The 27786-nt window shown below is 40.0% G+C and overlaps 2 protein-coding genes and 1 pseudogene across 2 annotated transcripts; 1 reads left to right on the forward strand and 2 right to left on the reverse strand.

Annotated features, from left to right (window-relative positions):
- Positions 1 to 315: 315 nt before the first annotated feature.
- LOC135632610 (protein GET1-like) lies at positions 316 to 6539 on the reverse strand. Its single transcript, XM_065141230.1, has 7 exons — positions 6369 to 6539; positions 3359 to 3438; positions 3070 to 3140; positions 2154 to 2224; positions 2004 to 2085; positions 612 to 661; positions 316 to 520 (listed from the first exon to the last, which is right to left on the reverse strand). Exons 1-7 carry the CDS (start codon positions 6477 to 6479, stop codon positions 434 to 436), a joined length of 552 nt encoding a protein of 183 aa, XP_064997302.1. The 5' UTR covers positions 6480 to 6539; the 3' UTR covers positions 316 to 433.
- Positions 6540 to 11270: 4731 nt separating this feature from the next.
- On the reverse strand, positions 11271 to 12595 carry LOC103979511 (glucan endo-1,3-beta-glucosidase-like; annotated as a pseudogene).
- Positions 12596 to 14270: 1675 nt separating this feature from the next.
- Positions 14271 to 15720, forward strand: LOC103978694 (molybdate transporter 1-like). The gene has a single exon (XM_009394585.3). The coding sequence runs from the start codon at positions 14271 to 14273 to the stop codon at positions 15636 to 15638; it is 1368 nt and encodes a 455-aa protein (XP_009392860.2). The 3' UTR covers positions 15639 to 15720.
- Positions 15721 to 27786: the final 12066 nt, after the last annotated feature.

Below are 27786 nucleotides of genomic sequence, written 5' to 3' on the forward strand. Positions count from 1 at the left end.
ATAAGCTCCTGAAAGCATGTGCAAAGTCTCCATACATTGCAAGTCATACATGAGGCAGGTCCCTAAGTTTGGTCATGTGACAACCTTGGTGGTATGCCAAGCATGCTGAACAGTGTAATTGATAAATACATGAGGCAACTCTCAGAACTTCTAACTTAGATCATTAGATCATTTTCCAAAGATGTTGTAGGTGATATTTTTCATAACCAAGCACAATTTAGAATAAATTTTGAAGAAATTGACTCCATTTTGATACATTTGATGCTATAAAGAAGTGTAAAAAGAATGAAAATTAACTGAACAAAACTGCCCGCATAAGAGAAGGAGAATAATGAGATGCACAAAAATTACAAATCTGGATCCAGCAGAAACTACAGCTAAGTGGCCCACATACCAGATTACAATCATAGATTGGGCAAAGTCAGTTCTATAATTAATAATTAAGAAAGGTTTTTGCGAGCTTTTGCCAAAAGAACTTGCTGACACGAGAAGTTAAAACCAGCCAAGGAACCATCCCAACCTGTATTTAGATCAGTGAAATAGTACAAGGTCATGGAAGAAAGAAATTCCAGGAGTCATTGTGTTTGATATACAACTAGTAATGAGCTTACCATGATTTGGCCTGTGACAGCATCTCCAGCCCTCCAGGATAATATCTTGCCTGCCAAATCAAGATGACATCAGCCTTTGATGTTGGGTCAATTGTGAGATGCGGTGCACATAGATAAACTGATATGATACAGATGATAGAAAGGGAAATATACAAATAAGCATCAAAAATTTGCTCAACACACTAGTGTTTATGCTTTTGGGTTGATAGAAGTCATAATCCTTGATCCTAGCCCGCCCAAGATAAGTTGGTTTGAAAAAATCTGTTGGTCAGATCAACTTTGGACCATCCAAATTGAACCTGATTATGATTGGGAGGTACATGTTTACCTCTGAACTAGGAGGCCAAATTATTGGTGTCAGTCAACATGAAATAAATCTGGGTAATCCAGTGTTCGAACAGATGGATTGGATCAAAAGCTCAATGGATAAACAACAGAATGGGTTTTTAAATTTTTTGCATTCTCTAATCCCTCAAGCGACTTAATAAAATCGATATTTCTTCAGCATACATTCAGAGATTCCCTATAACCCTACAATGTGTATCATCCAACAGTGAATAACACCTTGGTACCATAGAAATCAGCACCATCCTCCTATTAATTAGTTTATCTTTGTTAGAATTTATTTAAACATTATTTGTTTGACTGGTTTGACTTCAACTTGACTGAACCTTAGTTGGTTGGCTGTGATTGAATCTTCTACCCTAACAATAAATGGGTCATAATCTCAGCAAATTTATGTTGACCATAAAACAGCCAGATCCAACCACAACTAAAATTGCCACACCTAGGTAAAAAATAGCTTCTGGAAATTGTCATAGTCTAGAACCAGTTAAAATAGTAGCCAAAGAACAAGAATGTGATTATTTTGTCCCTCCCTACCTAAACCCAAACATAAACGAGCACTTCTCCGTGGGCCAGCCATTCTTAAATCGTAAGTCTAATTATTTAGTGCATCACACCATATATGCAATAAACTTTATGTGATCACTTTCAGCAAATACTACAATGAATGCTCAATTTTCATAAAAGAATAGCCTGGAGCCAAAATTATGGTTGGTCCACATTTCTATGCTGTTTACACTTCCAATGATCTAATGACAAGCAATCTAATATTTCAATAAGCTAATGACAAACAATTTGTTTCCTGTTTTATATACTGATCATAAGAATGGAAGGCAGAAATACTGGACAAGAAAATTCAGGAATGTCTGCTTCGATGTGTAACCCGGCAATAATAGATGTGACCAACATATTAAGATATTTTATTTACATTTCATAAAAATGAAACATAAATAGGTTAACTAAATGTAGCAACATTATTCAACATAAATTTGTAAGCAATGTTGATTATTTCAATTTCAGGGAGAAAATGGCCTATAAGTGTGTTACCAAAAGGTTGCAACAGATGCTGAGGAACTGCTGCAACAGGAACCCCCCAGAACCGCAAGACAAGTGCAGCATAGAGCAGTACCTGCAGAAGTGAAATGGTCAATGAATCCTTGACTCCGGAAAAAGAAAGAATATGGATACTCATTTTACCTTAGAAACCAACAGGGCCCTTCCACACAACTCATAAGCCCAGGATTTCTCCTTCTTGTGCTCCTCCTGTTCTGCATTTGCATTAAACAAGTAAAAGGAAATGCTCAGAGAACTAGAAGTAGAGGAAGAAGTAGATAATATTCAAAAAAAAATCAATGCACAACTATTTCTGTGTCTGGAACCCTAAGCACTTAGGTTGCAGAGGAGAGACCTTAAGCGTTGTATCAAGGCCTGCCCTCTGCATAATAACTGAAGAAAGATAAGGAAAGTAGCAAAGAAATGTTTGCAACAAGCATACCACTTAATTTAATGAAATAACCTGATATTTTTCCCAATTGATCAGAACCTAGCATTAATATATACCAAGTCAAAAGGAACAGAAAAATCCAAATGATCTCAAATCTAATACTCATCTAACTAGAATCCAACTATATCTAGAAAACCTAAAGTTCAACCCCTAATTAAATGAAAAAAAACCATCCAGATACAAGTGAATTAATTAAAACTAATAAATTCAAGATATAACTTGGTATGAAATGACACCTTATTAGAAGGATTGAACTAGATCTTACAGTCTATCATTATCATCTTCCATTACTATGCAAATAGGCATTTAAAGAATAATTCACAATGTATTGCACCTGAGTGAGACCTATCAATTACAGACTATAAACCTTGCTCAAATATATATCCCTTTATATAGAACCAAGTTAAGGGATTGATCTATTAATTGGAGAATACTGGGACATCAGTCAAAGCAGCATGAAAAGTTCTTCTAGATAAAACCACACACGGAAAGATAGTTATTATCTCACATGCTGTTATGATTGCAAAGAACTTGGTTCCCATAATCTAAGCCCAAATGAAATATCTGGAGAAAGAAAAATGAAAAGAAAATAAACTGCAATTTAAATACTTTTTAGTAGCTCCTTTTCCTTGGCTGCAGCCAATCGCCTAAGCTTTGCAGATTGAGCAAAGGTTGAGGGCCTGCAGTAAAAGGAAAACACTAATAGACCATTCTCAAAATATATGCAATATATGCATACTTAAGCAAGCGTAATGAGGAAACTGCCAGAGACCATACTTAATATTTGACTTGACATGCCATCAAAGGTTACAAGAAGCCGCCTATACTAAAAACAAAAATTTGAATGACTGTAAATTGTAATACAATTATCTCTTCTGGGGGTTGTTTGATCACCTACGTTGATAACGAGCTTGCCTCTTTCAAAAGTTGCTTGATTTCTTTTCGCAATTGAACTTCTTCAGCACTCTTCATCCCTTTCTGTAAAGGCAGTGTTACTCAAGAATTCTCAGAAGGTCCTCATAAAAGTCATCAAAATTCACATATTTACATAAATATATTCTAGAAGAAAAAATCAGTATCTTATAGAACAACTAATATCATTTGCAATAAAAAAAGAGCAATATGATCAAAGAAAAGGTCGAGAAGGAGAAACAAAAGGGCAAGGGATAAAAGTTGCAGAAGAGAGGAAAAAATCATACCACAGTTGAACTCACATATAAATATTTACTTACAGGAACCAGCAAGTAGATATGACAGAGTGAAGTTCAATGGCTATAGAAAGAATAAAATCTAAAGTGAAATATATGTTTAGAAAAAAGGTGTAAATCGAAATGTCTAACAGCACAGAGCAGCAGAAAATGTCTGTGCATGCAGCTAAATGTGAAATTTTGAAACGGATGCATCTTGACAAAAAAATTATTCTCCAACCATCGAGGCTCCATGCCTAAAACCATTTCAGAATTATAGATATAAACCAAAAAATACATGAATCATTCTGGGGGAAGAAACATTTTGCTTCATGCACCAGCATACATGCAACTGAACCTTAAGGAATTATAGATGGAAACCAAAAAACAAACTTAAATCATTCTGGAAAAAATTCAACCCTGAAAAGAAGATAGTGGCAATCAATAAATTATAGCCAGGCAATTATGGTGATGTAGTAACTATCAGCAAAGAAAAAAATCAGTATTTCATAAATCTGATTAAAGAAGTTACTGGTAATAGACAAAATGATTAAGTTAACCTCCATTCAAAATAGCCCTTATAATAATCAAAACAAAGATTCTCATGTTCCAGGATTCAAAGTTTGAAAATATGTTACTTGAGATATGTTAATCTTAGTCCAATTCCAATAAGTGAAGCTATTTGAATTTCTATACAGGTCCCCAAAGTGTGGCGCTTAAAGCCTTATCTTAAAGGAACATTGGGAAAAATGTAACAAACTTGTTTCAGCAATATCATTTCAAGTTATACTGATTCATTCATAATCCAACAGTAGGCATATATTCAACAGAGTACTCCATAATCCATATGCATTGTCATATTTTGGTCGATAATAAGAATTCTGGTATCACAAAGTTGCTCAATAACAAACAAGTCAAACATTTTAGCCATAGTTTGATTGCTCTATAATATCAAGTACAGCTTGTCCTACAATCATTATATTTTTGAAGGATTAATAGATAGCCTTATGTTAACTCAGCCTCCAATTAGAAAAGAGAGCAAGACACAAGAGAAACTGGATAATTATTATTCATTGCTTGTAAAGAGATGGCTCCTGGCTTACATAATTACACGATCAATTACAGTCTAAATAGATAAAACTAATAAAGTATCCTTTTATTCCCAAGTAACAAAAGAGGCAACTACTTGCCAACCTATAACGCATCATGACACTCTTTCTAAATGATACCTGAGAAAACTATATAATAATCAATTAGCTCCATGTTGATCATTTCCTCAAGATGAACTATTATTGCAAAATATATATTAAATGGCTCATTTTCAAAACAAAGAAGCCAAGTACTCGAGGATTAGACAAAATGATTAATGACATTAAATACAACTGTTTCAAGTGTTTGATCAATAGCAGGTTACGCAGATGCATGAGGATGCTTTAAAATAAATAGTTAAATCAACAATTCCTTTGCAATAAAGGGACACCCAGTGTACAAGGTTCCTGGGTCTGAGTCTCAATGCATGCAGCCTTAGCCTTGTACGGAAAGAGGTTATTCAATTAGCAAATCCTTGAAATTTTCCTCAATTTATTCTTAAAAATATAACCTTCATCACCTCTTGACACTTACAAGAAGCTCTTCTTATGTAACAGTATCAACTAGGTCTAAAAAACAAGAATGTTGATCTTGTGGATTCTTGGCTTATTCAGCAACTTTGTGGCTTACACAATAGAGTATGTAAAGAAGTTAACTATTTATTTTCTAGCATTAAGACAGAGGATTGTTGACCAGGCCTTGTTCTTCTTCTAATAACATAATTGATGAATGAACACCTTCCATCATGTCTCAAATCCTCTAATAGGAACTCAACCAAAATAAATACATCATATCAATCTTGTGGGTAGACAGTTAATTGTTCAAAGCAAGCCTGACATTCCCAAATTGGATGACCTCAACACTTATCAAGCTTTGCAAATATCAAGATTAGTGTAAAAAATTGCAAGTTGTTATTTGATCATCTTATAAAATAAGCTCTTCTACACTCGTAGCTAAATTATCCCCCAAAAATATTTGCTCTAATAACAACTGATATAATGTTCAGCCCATATTAGGTAACGTTGAGCACTATAGTAGGTTGAAATCCAATTAGCAATAGAGAAAGAGAGAATAAGCAAAAGTAAATAGAGAAGATAAACAAGAAAATAATTACCGTTTCCTTAAACATAGACAGCCCATGGTCCATCAGTTTATAAACTCAATTACATATAACCCATTTGGGAGATTAGAGTAGGCAACATTATCCTTTTGTTAATGAATAATTTTACGAAACTTAACCATTTGAAAGTAAGATGCTGAAAAGGAAACAGGAAATCTCTCGATTCCAATAGCGATATATATTTCAGCAAAGCAGTTCCTAACAAGCAAAACATTGTTCTTCATTGCTTACGAATTCTGTTCGCCTTCACAATTGCATAAGACAGAGCATCAATTAACAGAGTACCATAAGCATACACAAGATCGCTTCACGCTAGATCTTCACCGTAGATCAAACTCTACTCCGCTAAACAATGATTATTCCGAAAAGATAACTAAATGTTAACCATGCTTTCTTAGAGCAGAACCCAAAATATGAATCGTGAAGGGAAATCCCATGCTATCTCAACGGAGAGCACAGAAACAAGAGAAAGATTCTGGGAGAACTGGCCCTGCCGATCTGCACTCGCTTACCCTTTTGACGAGCTCGAGGAGGCCATCGAGGGTTTGCAGAACGACGACGAGGAGGAAGATGAATAGAGGAGAGAGGAAGACGTCGCCACCGCCCGAAGTGCCGCCGTCCATCCTTGAGGAAGGCGGAGAGAGAGAGAGGTGGCGATAGGGCGGGCTATTTGGGGTTTTGTGAAGGGAAAGCGATACTTCCGGCTTAAGCTGCGGTCCTAACGCGGTCCAAATGAGACTGATCACTAAAACCCGGTTCATGGGCCGATCCGAAAAATAAACCGGGTTTGGGGAATTATCTTGATTCTAGGATTTGTTATTGATCCATCTAAATGACTTCCCAAATTAATAGGATTTACAACACTAATTTAACATGATCAAATATCATCAAAAAAATGTTTCATGATAATAAATCATATGGATATAGAAAGTATTAGGATCCTAAAAATTTTGACAAACACTCTCAATCACCATTTATCTTAAATTTATTGATAATAAATCTTATTTAAAATGCCAAGTCAACATACACGTAGGATGATTATTAGATTATCATATCAAGCTAAGAATATATATATATATATATATATATAAGTAAATATGACGTGTTGATGGATTGTGTGTTCGAACTCCATATCAACAATCATTAAAAGAACCATAAATATCTAAGTCACTTTTACGAGATGGGGATTTTAATCCTTTAGTTTTCCAATTTCGTTTGCATTGGCTCAATTAATATGAATAAAACAACTCGACTTACGTAATGTTGTCTATTGTTCTTAACTTTGGAGATGTATTTCCATAAGTGTTTGACTTCTAATCTTCAACTTGGAGCTGAAAATTAATCTCTTCAACGGTTAAGTGAACTACTCATAACATAACTTCACTAGTTTAGTGCATGGATTTATGTTCATGGTGTTTTATTGATGACTAACATTATTAGTTTTATTTACATTTTTAAACTTCGTTTTTGGTACCTTCTTGTTTTTTAGTTTTTATTTAATGATAAGGGATTTGTTGTTTGGTATAAAATGTGATAGGGATGATTGTGTCGATCAATCAACATCTAACATGTATTCTCGGCATGATGTTTAAACTAGAGGAAGGAGACATAAGTTGGCCCCACTAGTCTGCGTGTCGACATCAGTCCAAAATAGACTATTATGAGCTGTTTATGCTTTTATCGTCAACATGAATAAAAGATTAAATTAAGATTGTTAAACGCAGTTAAATATCGATTCTTTGAAGAATATTATATTAAATATGTAGTTCCTTTATTACCGAGTATAAATGCTCATTTTTAACATAGTCAAGAGCACTTTTTACCCTTGATAATTACACTCATCTTCCTTAGGTTATTAGCTTGGGCATTAGAGGAATCAGTTTGGGAAATCTCTTCCGAATTTGATCTTTGTGTAAGTGGTACCTCGGTCAACCTTTTTATAAGCTCAACATTTTCATCTCGGAGGTATCTCAGACAAACTTGTGCATATATATTTGAATTATATTAAGCTAACTCATATATCAATAACATCATCTTATAACATTTTTGATCCTAGAAGAAGGGTCAATATTATAGGAATGTCCACCCATTGATTCTCTCAATAAATACTCGAATAAAGAGACATTACCTCTAACTCATAGTACTTTCAAACTAAGGGAGCAGTAGCCACCCTTTCGCATATTTGTGCATCCATCTCGGTGCAAACTCTAATGTGATATTAATGTTAGTCCAACAGATAATGCCACAAACTCAGCCATAGTTCCTAACTCCACTGCCATTAACACTCATTGAGATTCTTTGACCTGACATATGTTGATATCTTAGGAGCATTCAAGGCCTGTCAAACCATTGACCAAAGAGGCACTTCAATCCCTACCCATGGAATTCAATGGAGCATACTATCCTTACTCTGCCTTAATTGAATTTGAGACCCGATCAGCAGACTTGACGAATAATTCTCTATGGATCCAACTATAATAGATGGATCGACATTTGATACGATGAGAGTTTCAATAAACAAAAGGGAAGACGCTAATTGACCCCACCTCAGGTTAGTCGTCATTCACCTAGAAAATCTTGGAAGCCAATTTTAACAAACTTTCATCTCCCATCCATAAAAGCATTCAATGATAGGATCGACCTAATATAACATATTACAACATTTCATGCCCAGATGTCATTATATGATACATTGGATATCATAATGTATCGTGCCTTTCTACCTACATTAAGAGGCCCAATGCGAGAATAATACACTCACTCGCAACTTTCACTTAACAAGCAAGAGAATTTGAATTTCACTTAATAAAAAATGTACTCTCTCAGTTTTAATGATAATATTCATTGGACTCGGGCAAGGGGAGGAAAAAACGCTTGTAGACTTTATCACTTGGTTCACAAATGATATCCAGAGTATAGTGTTGGGAAACCTTGGGCAGCATCACATGCACTGTGAAAAAATAAAATAAAAAATGATTTATCAAAAACAAAATTATATCAAATCACGTGCAACGATCGGGAGCCAAAAACTCATCAAATCTAAAAACTGTGTAAGACGTGAGATGATCTCACCTAAGGGAACTCATATATCCTTGATATATAGATTTTAGTCTACGAATGAAGGAGATCTTGTGTTCTCCTCTCTAGCAATGATCCACATGGTGGATGAAGCGATGATCCACTTTCTCTCACAACGCGTTCTTTCCTCGCTTTCGCGCACCACCACCAACGTAGTAGGGGACAATCTTCTTGCTACTCTCTCGCACTAGAGAGGGGGCAGTTAGCTGAGGAAGAAGTTAGGGAGGTGGCGGCTAAGGGTCTAACCTTATAACCTTTTTAGTCTCACATCTCTTTTTATAGAGAGCCTCTACTATTATCCCTAATAGATCATATCCTATTGGGTATTGGATCTTGATCTAATTTTCCTAGCATATTGGATACTGGATCTCCATCCAATCATATATGGCTTAATAAAAATTAGATCTCTATATAATTATCTACTATAAGCTTTTATTAAGTCTCACCCAACGAATCTAATAAAACAGGGGTTTATTGGATATCATATATTCAATCATCTATTCATCACATCATTCGCCATATATATATGACCCTCTAAGCCCAAAACTGAGCTGGCTGTGAGTTGCACATGTCAGAACTTATTCTGACTTAGAACTTATTTTGACTCAGAACTTCTTCTAGTTCAGTGAATTGTCATCTTGTGATAATTCACTTAACTCATCGACTATGAATATACTATGTCACTACACTATAGTCCTCAGATGATACATGCGGATCTAATCCATTGGACATGTCTACCTTCAGTTACCATTTATATATAGTCTCTCATTCATCTAATATCTCAGAAACCGTATAACGGGCATGGTGCTATCAGGCTCATATAGAATCTTTTCGAGTCTTGCTTTAATCGGTCCTTCTCTCTCAATCTGAAAGACCATTGCTGGGGATTTGTTAGTCATATGTGCCCTATAAGCCAATCATGTGAGTAATGGCACATGTAACTTAACACGCAATCTTTTTGCTTATTATATTTTGGTATTTATTACTTTCGATTGCTTATTGCATATGTATATGTATATATATACATACATATATATATATATATACATACATATATACATACATATATATATATACATATATATTATATACATATATATATATACATATATATATATACATATATATATATATATATATATATATATATATATATATATATATATATATTATGATATTCTTGAATCTATGCAATGAGAATTAGATCGTGATGAGATCACGATAATGAGACCGATTCGCCTTTAAACACAGATCCTAAATAATCCTGGTCATAGGTTACTCGAGAGGGACATCGAGATAACCGGAAAAACTAGTGTGTTGTATACCCATCCATATGATGGATGCAGCTGTTCTCATAGTTGCTCACGTGGAGACATTAGGGATACGATATAGGTGCTCATTGGGGAATGAGTTCACTGATTGATCCGCTTACGGAATGCTGAATGGTTGATGATGCCTTATTGTCAGATAGTGATTCTGTAGTCTCAATGGTATATCTGGTCCTTAGACTTGAGACACTAAAGATGTCCTGTATGAGTGCTTCACTCTTTGATACTGAACTTATAGGTTTGGATCTCCCAGTTCTAACACAATTGGTTATCGGGAGTGGTAGTCAACCTTACAAGGACTATTGAATGTCGATAGAGGATCATACACTCTTAGTGTTATGAGAGGAATGTCTCATGTGTTCTTACTCAAACAAATCTCTGGCCAGGGTCATTCGGATTAAGAGAAAAAGAGTTCTCCAAGAGAATCTGATTAGAGCGAGACTCGAGTAGAAACCATATGGGTCTGACAGCATCATGCTCGGTATACGGTCTTTGGGATATTAGATGGATAAGAGACTATAGGTACACGGTATCCGAGGATAAATAGGTCAAATGGATTGGATTCCCTTGTATCATCTAGGGACTACGGCATAGTGGCCTAGTACGTCCGCGATCGATGAGTGAATTATTATAGAGATAATAATTCACTAAATTAGAAGGAGTTCTGACATGTATGACTCACGATCAGCTCGATATTGAGCCTAGAGGGTCACACACATATAGTAGGCATTACGATGAGTAGAGGTTCGGATATGAGATATCCGTAGGAGCCCCTATCTTATTGGATATTCAATAAATCCATGAATTATTGGTTCCTATAAATAAGATCCAATAAGAGCTCATGAGAGAGTAATAAATAAAGATCTACTAATCTAAAAGACTTGAATTATTGGATGAAGATCTAATACCTAATAAGAAATGATCCATTAAGGATTAAGTTGATAGAAAATCTTCATAAATATTTACTAGTATTCCTACGTCATTTGGCATCATACTATTATATATACCTTACGCACTGACGCCGTTCTGCTGCAACAACAGGACGTCGGTGTTCGGCTTCAGAATGCACCATCGCTTTGAATCGGAGTGTGTTGGGTTCAGTGTTTGCACTGCAGCGGTGGCGTGACCTCCCACCTGCAAGAAAAAGACAAGAGAAGAAGATCCACCCGCGTTGGTCTAAGTTATTGGGAACGAGGCTCTCTACCTCTGTTGTTAGGACTCCGATGTAGGCGGGCAGCAGATCAGGATGAAACAGGCCGAAGTTCCGCTGGGAGAGAGGCCCGGGCTTCAGGTTCTCGTCGAAGAGCGAGAAGATGTACGCCTCGAAGGTGCGGTTGGGCTTGAGCGGCGTGCCGGTGCCGGAAGAGACGTGCTGCGCCAGGTTCTTGTTGTAGTCCCGGGCGTTATCGACGTTGACGCCGAGCTCCCGTGGGTCGCCGACCGACGGCCACCCCGTCTCAGATATCACGATGTCGACGTCGTCGAAGCCCAAGCGCTTGATGGCGGAGAAGACGGCGTCCAGTTGCCCGTCCAACATGTTGGAGTAGACCAGCCCCGTGTTCTGGTCCTCCACGCCGGGGTTCAGCCGGAACAGGGCGTAGTCGAGCGTGTCGACGGCGAATCCGAAGAACGGGTGCGCGTTCACCGTGAAAGGGGAGCCGGTGGCTCTCAAGAAGCTCAGCAACGGCCTCATCACCTCGGCGACACGCCCTTCCCTGAACTTTCAGGTGGACGGGGGGTTGGAGGTGGAGAGGACGCCGAGGGACTGCGGGGAAGCGACCTTGATGCGGTGCTGCAGCGACAAGCTGGTGAGGACGGTGTGCAGGTTCTGCATGGCCGGCACGAGGCTGGAGACCAGTGACCTGTTGGCCGTGGAGATCACCTCGTTGCCGACGAATATGCGGGCGTTGTTGGTGTCGTCGACACGAGGGACGATGTTGGTTCGCACCCATTTGTGGGCGAATCTGAGGTCGAAGAGTTTGACGCAGTCGAAGGTGGCGCTGTGGGCGAGGACCTGCGCGACTTGGACGGGTGGGGGGAGATTGCTTGCGGCTCTGCCGTAGCTGATGCCAATGCCGGCTCCATCAACAGCTGAATCAACGAACAGAGCAGAGATCACAAAGGAGCCGACACACATCACCGACAGATACAAAAGGATGGTGAGGTACCTTTGATCGTCCAAACCATGAAGAGGATGGAGAGAGTGGAAATGGCTGCAGCCATGGTTTCTTCCGCAACCAGCTGCACGAAAGACGAACAGACAAGAAGATAGCGGTGAAGGGACACGTAGCTAAAGACATTAACGCTGGATTCTTTGCTTTGGCCAAGGGGGATTCTTGGCGATCAAATCTTGTGCATCGAGGTCCCAACTTTGGAGCTTTTAGCTTTTGCTTTCGCTTTGCTTTAGCGTTTCATTTCTTTCAGAGAGAAGCTGGTGACATCTAAAGCATATTACCAATCACGTACTAACTTCACCAAACATTGCTTAGATTAAGGCAAAAATAACTATGAAATAATTAATTCTGGCTTAATCAAATGGTTAGTAAATATTTAATGATGTCAAATAAATGCAATGTTATCTTGATAAATATAATCGTCATCTAATTACGACCAATCTGCAAAGAAATGGTTTTAGCAAGCAGATCTTTTCTAGTGGAGTCTTTCTCTTCTCATAAGCATATGCATGTATCTTCCCACAACAATGGTATATAATGATCTCACTCAAAGATAGAAAATTCATTGCTTGGCACTCACTTCGAGCCTTCCGCAGATAAGAACATTCAATTTTGCAGTTATACACTATTAATATACAAGAATTAATATACAATGAACAAAGTGTTGACCGGATAAGAGTAGAAGCATTATTTTGTGGATGTCAACATGAAGAGATGGCAAGCACGGCTGCCTTCGCTTGTTGTCATCAATCCTCCATCTCCCGATTGACGAAAAGAGGATTTTCCTGGTTTACAAGCAAGAGACTTTGTGAGTAGGGCAAGAGCAGATCGCTGCTGTTACGGTCAGTAACTGTTCAGCCATGACCCTAAGGTCGTCGCGGCTTGTTTCGGGTCCGGAAGGTGGTGGTCAAAGGATGGGGAGTCTCCTCGAGCCCGCTAAGTCTCCGAAGGCTTCGTACCTGCACCAAGGTCGGGTCGGGGTGCTCGACCCGACCCCTCCGACGATCAAGTTAGCGAAATATGTGGAGGGAGTTTTTGGGAGGAGGAGAAACCTCCGAGTATTGAGTATGTTCCGAGCCTCCCCTTTTGCTTAGGACTTAGGGATATTTATAGAGGAGGTTAGTATTACCTGACTTGACCGCCTGCTGGAGTGAGGGGGTACCTCTGATGGCGTCTGACGCGGCTGCTGGGGTCGCGTGGTGAAGCGGTTTGTAGCAGGGTATGGGCGGGGGGTAGGCCATTGTCCTGCCTTGTCGTGGTCAATCATGCGGGGTCGGAGGTCGCCGTTCAACAGCGGGAGTTGTCAGGGCGGGTCTAGTCAGCGTTATTGCTTTTCTGGGGGCTGTCGTCACGACGCGTCATCCGACCAGTATTTTCCCTATCAGCTGCTACTTGTGATTGTTGACAAGGGCGAAGCTTCGCTTTTCTCAATGACGTTGGTCGCTGGTCAAAGGCAAAAGCGAAACTTCACGTTAGTCGCTGGCAAAAGACAAGAACGAAACTTCGCGAACAAGAAGAAGCTAGAAATAAAAATACTTTAATATATTAACACCTCTCTCCTATTTATACAAATTAGGAGAAATTTTTTTTTCAACAGAATAGAGGATTTTACTCCAGAGAGGAAAATCTTATCTTCTATCACATCAACCTTCGTGCCAAAAATGTGCCACAGTTGACGCCGACTTCTCTCTTAGGCTCCTCTCGTAGTTGGCCCTTCATGATTCCAAAGGACCACCACCATCGGCACTCGCCCGAAAGCACCAAACCAAGGCGCTCTCGCTTCTATATATATACCGGACGACGCCGAAACCAAGGTCGAACGAACACAATCACCATGGCCACCAACGCGGCCAACCCCTGCGATGGCGAAACCGTCGAGGACAAGCCGGACCGCGGTATCCCCGCGACGATCCTCGCTGCGGCCCGCGCCAACCTTCTCTTCCGGTCGAGGTGGGCGGAGGTCAACGGCGCCTTGGGTGACCTGGGCACCTACATCCCCATCATCATGGCCCTGGCGCTCGCCAAGGACCTCGACCTCGGCACCACCCTCGTCTTCACCGGCGTCTACAACATTATCACCGGCGTCATCTACGGCGTGCCCATGCCTGTCCAGCCCATGAAGTCCATCGCGGCCGTGGCCATCTCCACCTCGAGCTTCGGCGTGCCGGAGATCATGGCCGCCGGAATATGCACCTCCGCGGTGGTGTTTTTGCTGGGTGCAACTCGTCTCATGGAGCTTGCGTACAAGTTCATCCCCCTCCCCGTCGTTCGCGGCATTCAGCTGGCTCAAGGCCTGTCCTTCGCGATGACCGCCGTCAAGTACGTCAGGTACGACCAGGATCTCGCCAAAGGCAAGGCTTCCAGCGACAGGCGTTGGATGGGCCTCGACGGCTTGGTCTTGGCCATAGCGGCCACCGTGTTCGTTGTGATCGTCAACGGTGCTGGTGAGGCAGCAGAACAGGGTCGGGAGGAGCAAGTCATCCATGAACAAGGCGGGGGACGAAGAAGAGCCAAGTCTTGGAGGAAAGTGATCTTCTCTGTTCCTTCAGCTGTGGTTGTCTTCGTGATCGGCATAATCTTAGCTATAATAAGGGAGCCCGGCGTGGTGAAAGAGTTGAAAGCAGGTCCATCGCGCATCCACGTAGTGAAGATCTCCAAGCACGCATGGAAGGAAGGATTCATCAAGGGCGCAGTGCCGCAGCTACCGCTGTCGGTGCTCAACTCCGTGATCGCGGTGTGCAAGCTGACGACCGACTTGTTCCCCGACAAGGTCGCATCGGCGACGTCGGTGTCGATCACGGTAGGGCTGATGAACCTGGTGGGCTGCTGGTTCGGGGCGATGCCGTGCTGCCACGGCGCGGGGGGACTGGCGGGGCAGTACAAGTTCGGCGGGCGGTCCGGCGCGTGCGTGGCTCTGCTGGGTTTGGCGAAGCTGGCGGTGGGGCTGGTGCTGGGGGAGTCGCTGCTGAGGCTGCTGGTGGAGTTCCCGGTGGGGCTGCTGGGCGTACTGCTGCTGTTCGCCGGGGTGGAATTGGCCATGGCGGCGAGGGACATGTCGAGCAAGGCGGAGTCGTTCGTGATGCTCATCTGCGCCGCGGTGTCGCTGGTTGGCTCCAGCGCTGCGCTCGGGTTCGTGTGCGGCATAGTGGTGCACGTGTTGGTCGTGCTGAGAAGGCTGCTGACGACTGATCGTAACATGTGACGCAACGTCGTTCTAATCAGCCTAAAATCCATAAAAGCTAATTGTTGTCTTGTTGCTTGATATGTTTGTTTATATATTAATGTAATTTTATATTTCTTAAATCATAAATTGTTTAAGAATAAGTGATGTATGTGATAGAAGATATGATTTCTATAATTATGAGAAAATTTCTCTATTTTGTTGAGAGAAATCCTCTATTCTGATGAAAATGAGGGAAAGAAGATAAAGATAAGAGTCGATTTTGCCGTAGATCATGCATGCATCTAATATGTTTCTCTCGATAAACAGGCGACACTGCTTTGATGCAGACTCGCTTCACATCGCATCAGAAACACATCACCACAGGTGGCTTCAATCAAAGAAAGCGATCAATTCCACAAGGGATACGTCGGGTGGCGAGGGGCGCCCGTCCTACCCCGTGGACGACGACATAGGGACGGATGGAATCCGGCAAATCACGAGCCTCCAAGTAAAAGCATGGCTATGTGTGTGGTGGGGGTGGCCGCGTTACCCATTCGTCGCTCTCTCTCTCTCCCGTGGCCGTGGTTGTTTCCTTCCCAGTAGCACGCAGTAATGAACGGCGATGGTTGTGGTTAGCGTCGGTGGAACTCATCAACCCTATTTCATCAATCAATTCGGCCACGTGTTCGTCTTAGAAAAGAAACGCGTCGGGGATTGATCGGAAGAGCTTATAACGCAAGAGATAATAACAAGGCAAAATAAGGGCATAAAATAACGGAGTGAAAAAGGAAAGGATGGTCGAAGAATCAGCATGGTTCGATTTAATTCTAGATGTACAAGGTCGCCCATGCGAAGACTTAGACTCATCTTAAGGGATATAGGTGCGCCTTAAGGGACTCGACCAATTCAATCTACATCGAGAATCGATCCCTACCTATAATGATGGAAGGCCACGTGGGTCAATCTAATTGCCTCATGTTTACCGACTTAATATTATCGAGAGAGAGGTTTTTTTGATTTGGTCTCACAATATGACATATCACATACATACATATTTAATATATATTTACATCTCATCCAAATATATATACATATATAGCAGGTGCATAAGCAATCACATATCACATGAGCAATCATACCAGAAGATTATGGACCACAACCTTATGTGATTAGGCCTGAGCTAGTGGGTCTAATTGCTCACATCAAGATCTATGTGTGTAGTGATGCATCTCATTGACTTGTGATCATCCATCTCATTCTCGTCGGTTCTGTCGACATCTCGACGTATTTTTATGCATCGCGATTGTCCGTCTCGTGGGTCCCGCTATCACTTCTACTCTCCTGTTGCGCCTATCGTTTGATTACAACTTAATCATAAGTACATAGACCCGACAATAAATGAGAAATAAAATGAAAGTTCGTATGCCCCAATAATAATAATCACAATTACACATCACACGGTCTATAATCATCCGTCCACATATCATACATCACATGTACACATCATCATCATGTAAGACTACTAGATAATAAAAGTAATAATAATCAATTAAATTTTTAATTAATTATTATTTTCTAAAATTAGGGACATGTAAGGAATTTTTGAATTATGAAAGGTATTTTCATAATTTTGATAAAATAGAAATTTCTCAAATTTCTAAGGGCAAAATTATCTTTTGCCTAGAAAATTGTAAATCCCCATCTTTGCTGCTTGTTGCGATCGCCGCCACACTGCCGGCGACGTCCCTCTGCGGCGGTAGCAGGGGCGCGCCTGCGGGCGCTATGCCCGCAGGTGCACCACCTACAGGCACCACTGCCCCCGCGGGCAACGAGCGGTTCTGCCCACGGGGACAACGCCCGCAGGCACTGCACCTTGTCAGGGCAGCGCCCGCAGGCATCGCCCATTGCGGGCAGCTCCCCCGCGGGCGAGCGCCGCCCTTGCAGGCAGCGCTTGCGGGTGGGGCAACCGCGGGCTACTAGGCCCCGTTGGCCGCAAGCCTACTGCTACACGCGCAATGCTTGTGCGTGCACTGGCACTATGTTGCCTGCTTGTGCCTGCCGCTGCACGCACACAAACGATAGCAAGCTGCCATCTGCGAGGGCAACAACAATTGCTGCCCCTTTTGCATCAACGATTTTGATATCAAATACTTCTTCAAAACACAACACACGCAGTTCAAAATTAATCTTTCCTACGAACAACCTGGCTTTGATACTATTGTTAGGAAATTTGGGGGACGATATCACATGCGTAGTGGAAGAACATTAAAAACAAAATCTAAAATTTCCCAAAGATATGTTCGTTGTCGTGCGAAGATTAATGCACAAAATCTACGAAACAGAAAACTGCGTACAGTAAAGATTATGTTACCTAGGGAGATCGTATATCCCTGAATCCCTATAGATCATTAGGAGAAAGTGAAAGAGGTCAAGCGTCCTCCTCTCTAGCAATGATCCATACAGTAGGGTTGTGACGACGCTCATCGAAACTCCAGGCCTGCTTTGAGGAGGAGAAGGGGAGGAGAATAGGAGAGGCAATCCAAAAAGGTTTTGGCATATGAACCATTGAATCCCTCATATTTATAAAGGTCCCTTATCAACTTAACCATAATGGATTTTGTCATATTTGGTATTGGATCTCCATCCAACTACTAGCCTCTTATATTAGTGGATCTCTATCCAATAATCTCTCATGGGCTTTTATTGGATCTCGGATCCAATAATTCATGAGCTTATTGGATATCCAATAAGATAAGAGCTTCGACGGATATCTCATATCTAAATATCTACTCATCGCAACGCCTATCATATGTGTGTGACCTTCTAGGCCCAATATCGAGCTGGCCGTGAGTCATATATGTCAGAACTCCTTCTAGCTCAATGAATTATTATCTTTATAATGATTCACTCAACTCATCGACTACGGACGTACTATGCTACTACGCCACAGTCCCCAGACTGTCACGGACTTAGCTGGTTTTGCCTAAGTCGTGCGGCACCCTTACGTGTCCGTCCGCAAAGGTCAGCCTCCCCGAAGCCTCCCATGTCCCTTAGGACCCACAAAAGAGAGAACATGTTAGAAAAAATGCCTCATTCGGGATCCACAAGCAAACATTTCCGAAAACACTTCATAGACAATGCAAATTACAAACATACTTTACAAGCTCTGAACAGTTGCACAACAAAGGGTTAAAATGGTCCATTATAGACTAAAAATCTCTCACACGTGTCCATATGACACAACCTTTATTTACAAGCCTAAAGTGGCCTCCAACCTAACTAAAATGAGACTATTAAGCCTTCGGTCGTCCCTCTACCTGCTGTACAAAGCATGAACATACCGAAAGACATGGACATCCATAAGCATTACATCAAACATCCTGTTTAGAAGTTTGTCCGTGACAAGACGATACAGGGGAATCCAATCCATTGGACCTATTTGTCCTCAGTTACTATGTACCTATAGTCCCTCATCCATCTAATATCTCAGAGACCGAATACCAGTCATGGTGCTATCAGACCCATACGGTTTCTACTCGAGTCTCGCACAAATCGGATTCTCTCGAAGAACTCTTTCTCTCTCAATCGAAATGACCTTGGCCATAGATTTGTTTGAGCAAGAACACATGAGATATTCCTCTCATGACATCAAGAGTGAATGATCCTCTATCGATACTGAATAGTCATTGTAAGGTTGACTATCACTCCCAATGTCTGGTTGTGCTAGATCTGGAACCTCCAGATCTATAAGTCCGGTATCAAAGAGTGGAGTACTCATACAGGACATCCTTGGTGTCTCAAGTCTAGGGACCATATACACCATTAGGACTACGAAATCACTGTTTGACAATAAGGCATCATTAACCATCCAGTATTCCGTAAGCGGATCAATCAGTGAACTCATTCTCTAATTACTACTTGTATTGTATCCCTAGTGTCCCCACACGAGCAACTATGAGACTAGTTGCATCCATTATATAGACGGGCATACAACACACCAGTTTGTCTAGTTATCTCGATGTCCCTTTCGAGTAACATATGACCGAGATTATTTAGAATCTGTGTTTAAAGGCGAATTAGTCTTATTATCGTGATCTCATCACGATCTGATTCTCATTGCACAGATCCATATGCATCACAATATATTCGAGCAACATACAATATAAAGTGATAAAATATCAAATAATAATAATAAGCAAAGAGATTGCGTGTTAAGTCACATGTGCAATCACTCACGTAATTGGCTTATAGGACACTTATGACTAGTAGATATCTCTCACGAGTAATCTATGACTAAGAATATTTAGGGTATGTGTTTATAGACGAATTTGTCTCATTATCGTGATCTCATCATAATCCAATTCTCATTGTATATATCTATAGACATCACAATATATCAATCAAATAATATAAAGTGAGAAAATTATCATAACAACAATAATAATAATAATAATGATAACAAAAAAAGATTGTATAGCATATTACACATATCATCACGTGATTGACTTATAGGATATATGTAACTAGCATAAGTCGTGCGGCACCCTTACGTGTCCGTCCGCAAAGGTCAGCCTCCCCGAAGCCTCCCATGTCCCTTAGGACCCACAAAAGAGAGAACATGTTAGAAAAAATGCCTCATTCGAGATCCACAAGCAAACATTTCCGAAAACACTTCATAGACAATGCAAATTACAAACATACTTTACAAGCTCTGAACAGTTGCACAACAAAGGGTTAAAATGGTCCATTATAGACTAAAAATCTCTCACACGTGTCCATATGACACAACCTTTATTTACAAGCCTAAAGTGGCCTCCAACCTAACTAAAATGAGACTATTAAGCCTTCGGTCGTCCCTCTACCTGCTGTACAAAGCATGAACATACCGAAAGACATGGACATCCATAAGCATTACATCAAACATCCTGTTTAGAAGTTTGTCCGTGACAAGACGATACAGGGGAATCCAATCCATTGGACCTATTTGTCCTCAGTTACTATGTACCTATAGTCCCTCATCCATCTAATATCTCAGAGACCGAATACCAGTCATGGTGCTATCAGACCCATACGGTTTCTACTCGAGTCTCGCACAAATCGGATTCTCTCGAAGAACTCTTTCTCTCTCAATCGAAATGACCTTGGCCATAGATTTGTTTGAGCAAGAACACATGAGATATTCCTCTCATGACATCAAGAGTGAATGATCCTCTATCGATACTGAATAGTCATTGTAAGGTTGACTATCACTCCCAATGTCTGGTTGTGCTAGATCTGGAACCTCCAGATCTATAAGTCCGGTATCAAAGAGTGGAGTACTCATACAGGACATCCTTGGTGTCTCAAGTCTAGGGACCATATACACCATTAGGACTACGAAATCACTGTTTGACAATAAGGCATCATTAACCATCCAGTATTCCGTAAGCGGATCAATCAGTGAACTCATTCTCTAATTACTACTTGTATTGTATCCCTAGTGTCCCCACACGAGCAACTATGAGACTAGTTGCATCCATTATATAGACGGGCATACAACACACCAGTTTGTCTAGTTATCTCGATGTCCCTTTCGAGTAACATATGACCGAGATTATTTAGAATCTGTGTTTAAAGGCGAATTAGTCTTATTATCGTGATCTCATCACGATCTGATTCTCATTGCACAGATCCATATGCATCACAATATATTCGAGCAACATACAATATAAAGTGATAAAATATCAAATAATAATAATAAGCAAAGAGATTGCGTGTTAAGTCACATGTGCAATCACTCACGTAATTGGCTTATAGGACACTTATGACTAGTAGATATCTCTCACGAGTAATCTATGACTAAGAATATTTAGGGTATGTGTTTATAGACGAATTTGTCTCATTATCGTGATCTCATCATAATCCAATTCTCATTGTATATATCTATAGACATCACAATATATCAATCAAATAATATAAAGTGAGAAAATTATCATAACAACAATAATAATAATAATAATGATAACAAAAAAAGATTGTATAGCATATTACACATATCATCACGTGATTGACTTATAGGATATATGTAACTAGCATAAGTCGTGCGGCACCCTTACGTGTCCGTCCGCAAAGGTCAGCCTCCCCGAAGCCTCCCATGTCCCTTAGGACCCACAAAAGAGAGAACATGTTAGAAAAAATGCCTCATTCGAGATCCACAAGCAAACATTTCCGAAAACACTTCATAGACAATGCAAATTACAAACATACTTTACAAGCTCTGAACAGTTGCACAACAAAGGGTTAAAATGGTCCATTATAGACTAAAAATCTCTCACACGTGTCCATATGACACAACCTTTATTTACAAGCCTAAAGTGGCCTCCAACCTAACTAAAATGAGACTATTAAGCCTTCGGTCGTCCCTCTACCTGCTGTACAAAGCATGAACATACCGAAAGACATGGACATCCATAAGCATTACATCAAACATCCTGTTTAGAAGTTTGTCCGTGACAAGACGATACAGGGGAATCCAATCCATTGGACCTATTTGTCCTCAGTTACTATGTACCTATAGTCCCTCATCCATCTAATATCTCAGAGACCGAATACCAGTCATGGTGCTATCAGACCCATACGGTTTCTACTCGAGTCTCGCACAAATCGGATTCTCTCGAAGAACTCTTTCTCTCTCAATCGAAATGACCTTGGCCATAGATTTGTTTGAGCAAGAACACATGAGATATTCCTCTCATGACATCAAGAGTGAATGATCCTCTATCGATACTGAATAGTCATTGTAAGGTTGACTATCACTCCCAATGTCTGGTTGTGCTAGATCTGGAACCTCCAGATCTATAAGTCCGGTATCAAAGAGTGGAGTACTCATACAGGACATCCTTGGTGTCTCAAGTCTAGGGACCATATACACCATTAGGACTACGAAATCACTGTTTGACAATAAGGCATCATTAACCATCCAGTATTCCGTAAGCGGATCAATCAGTGAACTCATTCTCTAATTACTACTTGTATTGTATCCCTAGTGTCCCCACACGAGCAACTATGAGACTAGTTGCATCCATTATATAGACGGGCATACAACACACCAGTTTGTCTAGTTATCTCGATGTCCCTTTCGAGTAACATATGACCGAGATTATTTAGAATCTGTGTTTAAAGGCGAATTAGTCTTATTATCGTGATCTCATCACGATCTGATTCTCATTGCACAGATCCATATGCATCACAATATATTCGAGCAACATACAATATAAAGTGATAAAATATCAAATAATAATAATAAGCAAAGAGATTGCGTGTTAAGTCACATGTGCAATCACTCACGTAATTGGCTTATAGGACACTTATGACTAGTAGATATCTCTCACGAGTAATCTATGACTAAGAATATTTAGGGTATGTGTTTATAGACGAATTTGTCTCATTATCGTGATCTCATCATAATCCAATTCTCATTGTATATATCTATAGACATCACAATATATCAATCAAATAATATAAAGTGAGAAAATTATCATAACAACAATAATAATAATAATAATGATAACAAAAAAAGATTGTATAGCATATTACACATATCATCACGTGATTGACTTATAGGATATATGTAACTAGCATAAGTCGTGCGGCACCCTTACGTGTCCGTCCGCAAAGGTCAGCCTCCCCGAAGCCTCCCATGTCCCTTAGGACCCACAAAAGAGAGAACATGTTAGAAAAAATGCCTCATTCGGGATCCACAAGCAAACATTTCCGAAAACACTTCATAGACAATGCAAATTACAAACATACTTTACAAGCTCTGAACAGTTGCACAACAAAGGGTTAAAATGGTCCATTATAGACTAAAAATCTCTCACACGTGTCCATATGACACAACCTTTATTTACAAGCCTAAAGTGGCCTCCAACCTAACTAAAATGAGACTATTAAGCCTTCGGTCGTCCCTCTACCTGCTGTACAAAGCATGAACATACCGAAAGACATGGACATCCATAAGCATTACATCAAACATCCTGTTTAGAAGTTTGTCCGTGACAAGACGATACAGGGGAATCCAATCCATTGGACCTATTTGTCCTCAGTTACTATGTACCTATAGTCCCTCATCCATCTAATATCTCAGAGACCGAATACCAGTCATGGTGCTATCAGACCCATACGGTTTCTACTCGAGTCTCGCACAAATCGGATTCTCTCGAAGAACTCTTTCTCTCTCAATCGAAATGACCTTGGCCATAGATTTGTTTGAGCAAGAACACATGAGATATTCCTCTCATGACATCAAGAGTGAATGATCCTCTATCGATACTGAATAGTCATTGTAAGGTTGACTATCACTCCCAATGTCTGGTTGTGCTAGATCTGGAACCTCCAGATCTATAAGTCCGGTATCAAAGAGTGGAGTACTCATACAGGACATCCTTGGTGTCTCAAGTCTAGGGACCATATACACCATTAGGACTACGAAATCACTGTTTGACAATAAGGCATCATTAACCATCCAGTATTCCGTAAGCGGATCAATCAGTGAACTCATTCTCTAATTACTACTTGTATTGTATCCCTAGTGTCCCCACACGAGCAACTATGAGACTAGTTGCATCCATTATATAGACGGGCATACAACACACCAGTTTGTCTAGTTATCTCGATGTCCCTTTCGAGTAACATATGACCGAGATTATTTAGAATCTGTGTTTAAAGGCGAATTAGTCTTATTATCGTGATCTCATCACGATCTGATTCTCATTGCACAGATCCATATGCATCACAATATATTCGAGCAACATACAATATAAAGTGATAAAATATCAAATAATAATAATAAGCAAAGAGATTGCGTGTTAAGTCACATGTGCAATCACTCACGTAATTGGCTTATAGGACACTTATGACTAGTAGATATCTCTCACGAGTAATCTATGACTAAGAATATTTAGGGTATGTGTTTATAGACGAATTTGTCTCATTATCGTGATCTCATCATAATCCAATTCTCATTGTATATATCTATAGACATCACAATATATCAATCAAATAATATAAAGTGAGAAAATTATCATAACAACAATAATAATAATAATAATGATAACAAAAAAAGATTGTATAGCATATTACACATATCATCACGTGATTGACTTATAGGATATATGTAACTAGCATAAGTCGTGCGGCACCCTTACGTGTCCGTCCGCAAAGGTCAGCCTCCCCGAAGCCTCCCATGTCCCTTAGGACCCACAAAAGAGAGAACATGTTAGAAAAAATGCCTCATTCGAGATCCACAAGCAAACATTTCCGAAAACACTTCATAGACAATGCAAATTACAAACATACTTTACAAGCTCTGAACAGTTGCACAACAAAGGGTTAAAATGGTCCATTATAGACTAAAAATCTCTCACACGTGTCCATATGACACAACCTTTATTTACAAGCCTAAAGTGGCCTCCAACCTAACTAAAATGAGACTATTAAGCCTTCGGTCGTCCCTCTACCTGCTGTACAAAGCATGAACATACCGAAAGACATGGACATCCATAAGCATTACATCAAACATCCTGTTTAGAAGTTTGTCCGTGACAAGACGATACAGGGGAATCCAATCCATTGGACCTATTTGTCCTCAGTTACTATGTACCTATAGTCCCTCATCCATCTAATATCTCAGAGACCGAATACCAGTCATGGTGCTATCAGACCCATACGGTTTCTACTCGAGTCTCGCACAAATCGGATTCTCTCGAAGAACTCTTTCTCTCTCAATCGAAATGACCTTGGCCATAGATTTGTTTGAGCAAGAACACATGAGATATTCCTCTCATGACATCAAGAGTGAATGATCCTCTATCGATACTGAATAGTCATTGTAAGGTTGACTATCACTCCCAATGTCTGGTTGTGCTAGATCTGGAACCTCCAGATCTATAAGTCCGGTATCAAAGAGTGGAGTACTCATACAGGACATCCTTGGTGTCTCAAGTCTAGGGACCATATACACCATTAGGACTACGAAATCACTGTTTGACAATAAGGCATCATTAACCATCCAGTATTCCGTAAGCGGATCAATCAGTGAACTCATTCTCTAATTACTACTTGTATTGTATCCCTAGTGTCCCCACACGAGCAACTATGAGACTAGTTGCATCCATTATATAGACGGGCATACAACACACCAGTTTGTCTAGTTATCTCGATGTCCCTTTCGAGTAACATATGACCGAGATTATTTAGAATCTGTGTTTAAAGGCGAATTAGTCTTATTATCGTGATCTCATCACGATCTGATTCTCATTGCACAGATCCATATGCATCACAATATATTCGAGCAACATACAATATAAAGTGATAAAATATCAAATAATAATAATAAGCAAAGAGATTGCGTGTTAAGTCACATGTGCAATCACTCACGTAATTGGCTTATAGGACACTTATGACTAGTAGATATCTCTCACGAGTAATCTATGACTAAGAATATTTAGGGTATGTGTTTATAGACGAATTTGTCTCATTATCGTGATCTCATCATAATCCAATTCTCATTGTATATATCTATAGACATCACAATATATCAATCAAATAATATAAAGTGAGAAAATTATCATAACAACAATAATAATAATAATAATGATAACAAAAAAAGATTGTATAGCATATTACACATATCATCACGTGATTGACTTATAGGATATATGTAACTAGCATAAGTCGTGCGGCACCCTTACGTGTCCGTCCGCAAAGGTCAGCCTCCCCGAAGCCTCCCATGTCCCTTAGGACCCACAAAAGAGAGAACATGTTAGAAAAAATGCCTCATTCGGGATCCACAAGCAAACATTTCCGAAAACACTTCATAGACAATGCAAATTACAAACATACTTTACAAGCTCTGAACAGTTGCACAACAAAGGGTTAAAATGGTCCATTATAGACTAAAAATCTCTCACACGTGTCCATATGACACAACCTTTATTTACAAGCCTAAAGTGGCCTCCAACCTAACTAAAATGAGACTATTAAGCCTTCGGTCGTCCCTCTACCTGCTGTACAAAGCATGAACATACCGAAAGACATGGACATCCATAAGCATTACATCAAACATCCTGTTTAGAAGTTTGTCCGTGACAAGACGATACAGGGGAATCCAATCCATTGGACCTATTTGTCCTCAGTTACTATGTACCTATAGTCCCTCATCCATCTAATATCTCAGAGACCGAATACCAGTCATGGTGCTATCAGACCCATACGGTTTCTACTCGAGTCTCGCACAAATCGGATTCTCTCGAAGAACTCTTTCTCTCTCAATCGAAATGACCTTGGCCATAGATTTGTTTGAGCAAGAACACATGAGATATTCCTCTCATGACATCAAGAGTGAATGATCCTCTATCGATACTGAATAGTCATTGTAAGGTTGACTATCACTCCCAATGTCTGGTTGTGCTAGATCTGGAACCTCCAGATCTATAAGTCCGGTATCAAAGAGTGGAGTACTCATACAGGACATCCTTGGTGTCTCAAGTCTAGGGACCATATACACCATTAGGACTACGAAATCACTGTTTGACAATAAGGCATCATTAACCATCCAGTATTCCGTAAGCGGATCAATCAGTGAACTCATTCTCTAATTACTACTTGTATTGTATCCCTAGTGTCCCCACACGAGCAACTATGAGACTAGTTGCATCCATTATATAGACGGGCATACAACACACCAGTTTGTCTAGTTATCTCGATGTCCCTTTCGAGTAACATATGACCGAGATTATTTAGAATCTGTGTTTAAAGGCGAATTAGTCTTATTATCGTGATCTCATCACGATCTGATTCTCATTGCACAGATCCATATGCATCACAATATATTCGAGCAACATACAATATAAAGTGATAAAATATCAAATAATAATAATAAGCAAAGAGATTGCGTGTTAAGTCACATGTGCAATCACTCACGTAATTGGCTTATAGGACACTTATGACTAGTAGATATCTCTCACGAGTAATCTATGACTAAGAATATTTAGGGTATGTGTTTATAGACGAATTTGTCTCATTATCGTGATCTCATCATAATCCAATTCTCATTGTATATATCTATAGACATCACAATATATCAATCAAATAATATAAAGTGAGAAAATTATCATAACAACAATAATAATAATAATAATGATAACAA

This window comes from Musa acuminata, chromosome BXJ1-3, assembly GCF_036884655.1.
Source record: "Musa acuminata AAA Group cultivar baxijiao chromosome BXJ1-3, Cavendish_Baxijiao_AAA, whole genome shotgun sequence".
Classification (NCBI taxonomy): domain Eukaryota; kingdom Viridiplantae; phylum Streptophyta; class Magnoliopsida; order Zingiberales; family Musaceae; genus Musa; species Musa acuminata.